Source organism: Podarcis raffonei, chromosome 4 (genome assembly GCF_027172205.1).
Source record: "Podarcis raffonei isolate rPodRaf1 chromosome 4, rPodRaf1.pri, whole genome shotgun sequence".
NCBI lineage: Eukaryota > Metazoa > Chordata > Lepidosauria > Squamata > Lacertidae > Podarcis > Podarcis raffonei.
This window is the reverse complement of record NC_070605.1, coordinates 25,090,277-25,100,680: the sequence shown is the minus strand read 5'-3', so window position 1 is coordinate 25,100,680 and position 10,404 is coordinate 25,090,277. Positions and strand designations below refer to the sequence as shown.

General features: G+C 43.2%; 1 protein-coding gene across 7 annotated transcripts in view; it reads right to left on the bottom strand.

The window, feature by feature from the left end:
• Nucleotides 1-2,699: 2,699 nt before the first annotated feature.
• ZMYM2 (zinc finger MYM-type containing 2) overlaps nt 2,700-10,404 on the bottom strand; it is a 65,160-nt gene continuing 57,455 nt past the window's right edge. For 6 of the 7 annotated variants that reach the window (XM_053385820.1, XM_053385818.1, XM_053385824.1 and 3 more), the window contains 6 exons: nt 9,685-9,853; nt 9,125-9,276; nt 8,195-8,309; nt 7,641-7,892; nt 6,191-6,314; nt 2,700-3,592 (listed from right to left, as the gene is read on the bottom strand). In XM_053385820.1, coding sequence (XP_053241795.1) covers nt 3,400-3,592; nt 6,191-6,314; nt 7,641-7,892; nt 8,195-8,309; nt 9,125-9,276; nt 9,685-9,853 — 1,005 coding nt within the window. In that variant the 3' untranslated portion in view covers nt 2,700-3,399. The remainder of the gene's footprint in view (nt 3,593-6,190; nt 6,315-7,640; nt 7,893-8,194; nt 8,310-9,124; nt 9,277-9,684; nt 9,854-10,404) is intronic. The other variant, XM_053385823.1, reaches the window with a different exon arrangement.

Sequence of the window (10,404 nt, the reverse complement as noted above, 5' to 3'; positions counted from 1 at the left end):
AGAACACCTTGCCAGTCTTTGAAAGCTTGGTGAGGGTGTGCCAACCCATTGGGACAATTCTGTTGCTTCCTTGCAGTTCTGAACTCCTTGCCCTGATCTTGGACTCCATAAACCTGGACCACTGCTTCTAGCTTGACTAGCCTTTCCTTTCCTTTTCCAGCTAGCCTGAGCGTAGCAGATGCTGTGACTCATCACCTGTTACTGAGCCTGTATGTCTTCTCTGCTTTAATAAACATCTCTTCCTTGCTCTCATATAAACTTAGAGTTGGAAGGGACCCAAGGGTCATCTAGTCCAACCGCCTGCATTGCAGGAATCTCAGTTAAAGCATCCATGGCAGATCCAGCTTCTGCTTAAAAACCTCCAAGGGAGACTATTCTACTGTCAAACAACTTACTGTCAGTAAGTTTTTCCAAATGTTTAGTCAGAATCTCCTTTCTTGTAACTTGAAGCCATTGCTTCAAGTTACAAGATGCAGCCTAGATTAGCATTAGATTTTTTTTTTTTTGCTGCTGCATCACACTGTTGACTCATGTTAAGCTTGTGGTCGACCAAGACCCTTTTCACATGTACTGCTTGTAAGCCAGGTGTCCCCCATCCTATAGTTGTGCATCTGGTTCTTCCTGCCTAATTACAAAATCTTACATTTGTCCCTATTGAAATTCATTTTGTTAGCTTGTGCCCTGTTCTCCAATCTGTTAAGATCATTTTGAATGCTGATTCTGTCTTCTCCGGCATTAGTTACCCCTCCTAGTTTGGTGCCATCTGCAAACGTGATTAGCATCCCCGCAATTCCTTCATCCAAGTCATTTATGAAGACTCACCACCTGTTACTGAGCCTCTATGTCTTCTCTGCTTTAAAAAACATTGGGCAAAAGATTCCTGTATTGAGGGGTTGGACTAGATGACTCTTGTGATCCCTTCCAACTCTACAATTCTATGATCCTATGATTTATTTTAAGCCTTAGGAATAACTTAAGGGTCAACAAGAGCCAACTGAGGAAACAACCAAATCGTTAAAGTTCGTCCACTTAAGGCTAATTAATAGTACTGTGTACAGTTATTGTACACAGCGTACACCTCTTACCTTAAGGCTGTGATTCTGTACTTGGGATACTGTAATTCCAGGCATTCAAAAGTGCAGTAAAGAATACCTTCAAGTTACATGAGCCATTGTACCTTGTAGGACAAGTACAGCAGGATAATACTCTTTTCCTTTGCATGGTATGTGCTCCTCTTACACCAAAGCAAACCTCCGGTAAGACACACCATTTTGAGAAGGTGGAACCAGTCGTTATTCCAACCCAAAGCAAAGCATTCATTAAAATCTACTTGCATGCAGGTGGAATATCAAGGTCTCTTTATTGAAAAGATATCTGCAGGAATATCATACAAAGACAAGGAACCAAAGGGCTGCACACAATGTCAGGTGTGCAGCGGGATCCACCCCATCCCATTGCAACACTTTATGCTGACTGAAAAGCCACTCCTGGATCTTCCAGCGAGGGGTTCAACATTGTGCCACAGGATGCAGCCAGAACTTCCAAATTATCACACCTACCAACCTCTGAAAATTCAGCAGTGCTTTCGGCTCATGCAAGATGCTTGTGTGTAGATCCTTGCCAGAGCCAAACTGCACTCTTGTACAGCGTGCAGAAGAACCTAGAATTGTACAACAGTCACCTGTATAACTAGCACCTGAGCAAGAAGAATTCCAATTCATTAGGTCCATTATTTGTACAGGCTGGGAATAATGGATTTGCAAGTACAAAAAGCAAAGGCTTTCAATCACAGTATGCAACCATCTTATCTAGTAAAGTACTACCATCAGCTCAGTGGTGGTGCCCTGTTTATGTAGTTCACACTCCAGACCCTTGCCTGACACCTCCTTTGCTATCCTTCTGGTGCCAACAATATTTTATTTTCCCAGGATTTTGATGGTTGAACAGCAATATTTGTATTGCTGTCGTTTTTTAACCCGCTGTTTAGGCTTTTTAAATTTTGGAACTATCTTGTTGTGTATGTTTTCTTTTTTATTACGCAATCTACCCTGAGAATATTTACACCGAAGGACGGCAAGGATCGTGGCTGGCCAATGCGGAGTCCTCCAGATGTTGCTGTACTATGGTTCCCATCACACCCAGGCAGCATGGCCAATGGCCAGGGAAGATGGGAAATGTAGTCTAACGAAAGCAAGCGTTGGTACTTACTGTGATAAGTCCCTTCTTTGTAGGGAGGAAGAGGCTCCTGTGTGGGTTATCCCCACCTACCTCTCCACTGGCAGGAGGTCAAACTTTCGAGAGCATAAACCAGGGGGCAGGGCAACCCTGCTTTCTCTCGTTTGGTGTGTCTGGAGCTGCCAGCAAGAGCAACCTGCAAAGGAGCTGGCAGGAAGCTGAACTGGCGAAGAACTGCCCTGTACCCTCTCAGAAATTTGATTTCCTGCCAGTGGACGCGGGCAGTGACAACCCACACAGGATCGCCTTCCTCCACTACAGGAGAAACACTTGGGTTACCCTGGCAAGTTTGTTTTAAAATAGCTGCATTTTAATGCAGCCAGGTTAGGAAAGAATGAACAGGAAAGTTGTTGAACTGTGTATATTCCCCAACGGCAAGGTATGTCTAAACGGCCTTTATGTTTTCACCTTGTGCTCTTCTGCAACATGTACTGTAATTGTAAGGGCAAATTCAGAGTCGCAGATAAGGAAAGGATACTAAGATCTTTTTAATAAGGGCAACCAAAAGAAAAGAAAAAGTTGTTTCACCAGGATAGATTCACATTACAGTACATCAACATCGACAGCATTCTCTTTCGTCTATTTTTGGTACATAAGATGGAACCTCTCTACATAACCTCGTAAGGCTTCAGTAACTAAGAGTAAAAAACCTATTAGTTTACAATTTCTTTAAAAAATTCTGAAAGACACAGCAAGTTCTAAACTTTAGTAGTGCTACCCATACACAACTACCTGATTTCAGAACCCAGTAAGAGCCCAAACGTCTTTTTCAAGGAAGCTCTGCAGCAGTGAAGTTGTGCAATATGGATGTTGCTTACTATGACTAAAAAAGAATAAAAGAGAGAAAGAAATACACATGGCACATTCTCATTCATGTTTTGCAATGTAAAAAGTTACAAACATACCTAACCAAATAAATAATAATTAAAAAAAAAGATGAATGTGTTTGTTAAGTATCCTAAAACCACTATGGAGAATAATGGCCACATTCGCTCACAGATTATTTACATGGTAATACCCAGCTGAGGGTACACTGCTACAAAACGTGTTAAACAAAGAGTAAACTTGAAATGTTTTACTTTTTTTCCATAATAAAAGTCTAGCAGCTTGACTAGCTAATGCTGTTGTGTTTTCCTTTTCCCCCACAGAGAGTTTGGAAAGTGTTTAATCTATGTCTTCATCCAGTTCGTAATTGTCTTTATCATAAATATCTTTTACTAAAAGAACCCGTACGAGCATGTTTTCCAATGTATTGCGATCCACTGAGGTGGAGGTGTACCAGACCGTGCTGTCTGAGGGAACCGGGTAGGCTGGCTGCAAATAGAACACATCCATTCTCTGACTGAGATTGGGCGGGCTGAAAGGTGAGAAGAGGACAAGATGAAAACAACAACAACAACGCAGCCTATCCACATAGACATTCATTCATATAATGTCAGGGTACAACTACGGTTTTCCACACACTTCTGTTAGAGCAGAAGAGCACCTAGTTAAGTAGTGACTTCATGTAACATGCAAAAGCTAGTACCTTAACACAAGTCACACTATTTTCAGGTGACTTTTTCAGGTGGTTCACAATTTAGCGGAACCACCTGCAACATCGGGGCCCAGTACGGGCCACATGTTCTCCTGCAATGATTTTGCAAAGTTTTTTGCAGATAAAATCGCTCAGATTCGGGAAGAAGTAGACTCCACCGTGGGAGCAGGGCCGGGGCGGGAGAGTGCTAGAGTTCTGTCTAGTCAAATTGCGTGGGATCAATTCCAATCTGTTACCTCTGAGGATGTGGACAGGCTGCTTGGACGAGTGAAACCAACCACCTGCATCCTGGATCCTTGCCCATCCTGGCTTATAAAAGCTAGCCGGGAAGGACTGGGCGATGGGCTTCGTGGGGTGGTGAATGCTTCCCTCCGTGAGGGAGCCTTCCCAGACCCGCTGAAAGAGGCGGTTATTAAACCGCTTCTTAAAAAACCATCTTTAGATGCGGCCGCAATGGCCAACTATCGCCCAGTCTCAAATCTTCCATTCTTGGGCAAGGTGATTGAGCGAGCGGTTGCCGAACAACTCCAGGCACGCCTGGAAGAAGCGAACCATTTGGATCCCTTCCAGTCGGGATTCAGGCCTCATCATGGGGCTGAAACTGCCTTGGTCGCACTGGTTGATGATCTCCGGCGGGCTAGGGACAAAGGTGAGAGCTGTTTCCTAGTTCTGCTGGATCTCTCAGCGGCGTTTGATACCATCGACCATAACATCCTTCTGGACCGTCTTGAGGGGCTGGGAGCTGGGGGCACTGTCATACAGTGGTTCCGCTCCTTTCTCCTGGGCCGTGTTCAGAAAGTGGTGGTGGGGGATGAGTGTTCAGACCCCTGGGCTCTCACTTGTGGGGTGCCTCAGGGTTCTGTCCTCTCCCCCATGCTTTTCAACATTTACATGCAGCCGCTGGGAGAGATCATCAGGAGGTTTGGGCTGGGTGTTCATCAGTATGCGGATGATACCCAGCTCTACCTCTCTTTTAAATCAGAACCAGTGAGGGCGGTGAAGGTCCTGTGTGAGTGTCTGGAGGCGGTTGGAGGATGGATGGCGGCTAACAGATTGAGGTTGAATCCTGACAAGACAGAAGTACTGTTTTTGGGGGACAGGAGGCGGGCAGGTGTGGAGGATTCCCTGGTCCTGAATGGGGTAACTGTGCCCCTGAAGGACCAGGTGCGCAGACTGGGAGTCATTTTGGACTCAGAGGTCAAATCTGTGTCCAGGGCAGCTGTTTACCAGCTCCATCTGGTACGTAGGCTGAGACCCTATCTGCCTGCGGACTGTCAGAGTGGTGCATGCTCTGGTTATCTCACGCTTGGACTACTGCAATGCACTCTACATGGGGCTACCTTTGAAGGTGACTCGGAAACTACAACTAATCCAGAATGCAGCAGCTAGACTGGTGACTGGGGGCGGCCGCCGAGACCATATAACACCGGTCTTGAAAGACCTACATTGGCTCCCAGTACGTTTCCGAGCACAATTCAAAGTGTTGGTGCTGACCTTTAAAGCCCTAAACGGCCTCGGTCCAGTATACCTGAAGGAGCGTCTCCACCCCTATCATTCTGCCCGGACGCTGAGGTCCAGCGCCGAGGGCCTTCTGGCGGTTCCCTCATTGTGAGAAGCAAAGCTACAGGGAACCAGGCAGAGGGCCTTCTCGGTAGTGGCGCCCGCCCTGTGGAACGCCCTTCCAGCAGATGTCAAAGCGATAAACAACTACCTGACATTCAGAAGACATCTTAAGGCAGCCCTGTTCAGGGAAGTTTTTAACATGTGATATTTTACTGTATTTTTGGTTTCTATGGAAGCCGCCCAGAGTGGCTGGGGAGGCCCAGCCAGATGGGCGGGGTATAAATAATAAATTATTATTATTATTATTATTATTATTATTATTATTATTATTACGGAAAAGTTCATAAAATCAGTATTTATCATCCCCAAACCCACTGAGAAACAAGCAACTGAGGTTTACTACTGCAAACAGCCCAAGGATGATCATATTCAGACTTTTCTACTGTTGTCCTGTCCATTCTTCCTTTAACAATCTGAATCTTATCATGAATGTTTAGATACATGCCTAGTGCTCCCCCTATTGGCTTTTCAGCAGAAGCAAGGCAGACATGGGTACAAATAAAACTATTTTGGTGTAGCCCACCAATTCAAAATAAGCAGAGGAAAAAGACCTGGGAAAAAGAGGGGGTCTTGTGAGACAATCCAAATGGAAACAGTCCAAACATTCATGCAGACGAAGAGGCCACTGCCATTACAGATCATATTGTTTTTAAAGAAACAAGGAAGAATTATGTTTGCATTATGCTGTATCTTTCTTATGAGAAAGCATAATTATCTCTGTTAACAGAGAGAACAGAAGCAATAAGAAACAGATTTACATATACACAGGCTTCACCGCTATTGTTATTTCAATACCTCTTAGATAAGTAGCATTCAAACATTTTCACAGGGCATCTAGAGGGATCCGCTGTGTTCTCAGTTTGTTCAAATACCGGCTCATCATCTTCATGCTTCCTTTTTCCAGTAGTAATTTTATCTTCTAGAACAGAAGAAAAGAAAAAAGAAGAAGAGATAAAAGAGTATCAGAATGGAATGAATGGAGTGCAAGCCCAAAGGCTACAGTCCTGGAAAGTTGAACCTTTCCATCTAAACCTAACAGCCCTGCCCCACAAAAGGTGGAGGTATGTGGAGAGTGAGAAGGTTAGGGTTAAGCATTCCCTCCCCAGCTGCCACCCCACACATTATTCCCCCTCCCCCAATAAATCGGTAACTCTAACTTTCTCTTGAAGGCTGCAGAAAGCTGCAGAGGGAAGGCCAGAGGATGGATCCCAAAGCAGTGTGGGCTGGTGGTACCCCAACCCTGCCATAAGGAATCATAGCTACATCTCCTCAGCTGGTAAGTAGTGACTGAGCAGCCCTCAGTTTACAGCTGCTCTTTCTCAATGCTAGGCAAAGAATGGGGAAGAGCGAGGTGTTCTATGTGATACACGACGGGGTAGAATATAAGAGAGAAAACAATGCAATGAACCTGCCTTGAATAAAATCCATAACATCTGTCCTTTAAGTGTGACTGTGGTTTCTTTGCCACAGCTTTGTGGGAGTGCCACATGGTTTGGCTTCAAGGAGGCACAACTGAGAAAGACACCTGGTCAGAAACTCTGGAGGCGCAGCGCTAACCAGTGGAGACAATACAGAGCTAGTTACACTACTGGCCTGACTGCTTATGGCAGATGAGTGTGCAATCTGCCCTCTTCCCAGAGGCAGACCTCTCCCCTTTAGCTAGAGGTCAGCCACTGTCTCAGGTCTTTCTGAGAGAGATGGCGCTGTTGCTGTTGATTTCTTACCCACCCTCCACCACAGGGTCCCAGGGGAGGTTGCGGAAATTTAGAAGCCTGTAGAAATTTTGAATTATGGTGCTGGAGAAGACTCTTGAGAGTCCCATGGACTGCAAGAAGATCAAACGCATCCATTCTTAAGGAAATCAGCCCTGGGTGCTCACTGGAGGGGCAGATTGTGAAGCTGAGGCTCCAGTACTTTGGCCACCTCATGAGAAGAGAAGACTCCCTGGAGAAGACACTGATGCTGGGAAAGATGGAGGGCACAAGGAGAAGGGGGCGACAGAGGACGAGATGGTTGGATAGTGTTTTCGAGGTTACCAGCATGAGTTTGACCAAACTGCGGGAGGTAGTGGAGGACAGAGGTGCCTGGCGTGCTCTGGTCCATGGGGTCACGAAGAGTCGGACACGACTAAACGACTAAACAACAACAACAGAAATTTATAGAGCCAAGTAAGTAGCCCAGTGGCCCTTTCGATTGGGCCAAATATGGATGCTGCCACCATATTCACTTCAGAATGCTATGGTACCTTCGTTATCCGTTCCACACAAGGAGGAAACCTGGTATCTCAGACAAGCTTTGCTATCCATTGTTAGGGGATTTTTCTTCCAGTGCCTATAAACGGTGCCAAAGGAAAGTCTTAAGTGCTGCTCCACTGTTTTTAGGCCAAAATACTTGGTGTTGAAGTAGAACAGTGTATTTAGAAGAGCAACTGGAGAGTGGGATCCTAACTGCTTTATCCTCCACAGATAGTCTTCTTCAACCCGAGAAAAAATTGAACCTGGTAGGAGAAGGAGGGGGTGGGAAGGAGATGAGTATTCTGTAAATGAACCTTTGGAATTTAACAAAAGAAAAATGTGCTAAACTGAATTATCAGTTATATCTCTCAGAAATATCTGCTACAAATTAAAAATTCACAGTCCCACCTCTTCAGTCTAACCAATCAATTGAAGTTTACAGATATCTACGACTGACAATCAGCGTCATGGAACTTAAAACACGGAGTTTTAATTGCACTGAACTTGCTTAAGGAGCATGAATTCAGAAAGAAAAGAGGATAATGACCAAGACAAGAACAGTTACCGTCTGGAAGTATGCTTGGTTGCCAGCATCTGAGTATTTTATTTATTTCCTGCTCAAATGTTTGATAGTCTGGATCCAAGAAGATATTATCCTTTCTATTGCTTCCGTTCAAATACTACAGGAAAAGAGGAAAAGCAAAATATTTAGTAGACCAAGACAAAAAAAAAAAACAAAAAACAAAAAACCAACAACAACAAAAAAACAGAAGCAAAAACTATTCCTTATATATACATATGAAAGCAGGCCATTTATTCATTTTAAGTTTTACAAACCACTCTCCCTCCAAAAATAAATTACTGAGTAGTACACAAAGTAATTTAAAATTACAGAAAAGGATATGGTTAAAAGTGTTTGAAGGTCTGAATATTTTTATATATTTTAAGCTGCTGTATTTTATGCTAACCCTTCTTGCTTATGATAGCATCTCAAGTTTAACAAATTTGTCTCAGTTTAGTAATTAACAGGCTTGTCAAATATTAGGTTGGATTAATAGCTTCCATTCCCTTCCATTCACAGAGGTTCTTCCAGGAATGCAAAGGCCTTTGAACTAAGAGAGGAGATAATTATCCTCTGGACTTCTGTTACTGGGTGCTAGGAGCATGTTTTTTGTGACTAGAATTGCACTCATGGAAGCTTTGGATACAACAACCAATTTATTCTACAGACCAAGACACCTAGTAGCATTAGTTACAAAAAACATATTTAATCGTGGGGGGCGTGGAGAGAGACCCAGAAGGGGAAGGGAATGGTTTTGGGTTGAAAGAAAGCAAAAAGTATTTGTTTTCCACTTCAGCCAGTTCCACTTTGGCCATGTTTACTTTTAGAAAGTATTTCAACAGATAATTCCTTATTTTGCCACTGCCAGTCTTTCATTCAAGATTATCATGATATCTCTCCCATACAGATTACACTGTTGTTAAAATGACTCACTTCCTGAATCCCAAGACACAAATAATAGATGCTGTCAGGTGCATAGTTTTCCCCATTTGGTCTTCGGATCTCATTAACGAAGTGTGCCAACCCAAAGTTTAGCTCAGCAGACGTATGCGACACGATATCTTCTTTCAATTTCACTGTTTTAGCTGTAGCGCAAAATATTGAGAATCATGTAACGCAAACTCCATGTCATAAAACAAAGCATATAGCAGAATACAGGAAATAGATAAAGCGCATACAAAAGCAAATGCAAACACTATTGAAGAAGCCCATCTCAGACAAGAGAATTTTTTCACTAAAACTGGCAATTTCTATTAACACTTTTATAACGCTTAACTATTTGGTACTCGTAGTTATTATTTGTAATATCTTGCTATGACCCTGTTTCACAGATCAGGCACTCAAGCTGAGAGCAACTTGCCCAAAGCCACCCCCAAAAAACATGGTAAAGCAGAATTCGAACCCCGATCTAATCTCAACCCACTGTCTAAGCTCAACCCACTGCCTGCCTGCCTGCCAGACCTGAGACTTATAGCTAAGTAGGAAATACTTACTTGAATTCAGCTCATCTAATACTGGCAGATCTTCATCTAGATTCCTAGTTTTTACCCAGTGTTTCCACGCATTTACACCATACGCATACTTGAAGGGGAAACTGCACTCTGAATTCTCAGAGCTATCATCCTGAGAGTGGTACTCTGACACTGCTTTTCTCTTCGCTCCCTGCCATTAAAACAGATCTGTAAACATTACTGCTTATAAACATTGAATTTACACCACTTCTGCACTCTACTATGGGCAAATGAAAGCCAAGAAAGTCATAAATACCAGCCATCAAGCCTTTTATTAAAAACACACACAAAAACACACAAGTATTTATTTGCACTTTACTGAGCTCAAATCAGCATGATGACTCCCTATAATATAATCCCTTTCAATAACTGTTCTGCACTAAGATCCAAAGTTGGTTTTAATCATGCAATAAATAATGATGATGATGATGATGATGATGATGCAATTATTGTTTAATTAGGGCCACCAGTGTAAAGGCACTTTACAGCATTGTTTTCAGAGGCAACAAGCTTGAGAAAGGTAAACTACATTCTGGAGTTGGGAATAATTTTATTCAACATTATGTCTAAAAGGCAGTATTAAAATTTTAGATTGTTAAATAACTGTTACCTTTGGAAAGATAGGTAAGACATGTGTGAGAACTCCAAACATTTGTGTTACTTAAAGAATTACTCTTAGGGGTGTTGTTGCTTGAGGAGGAA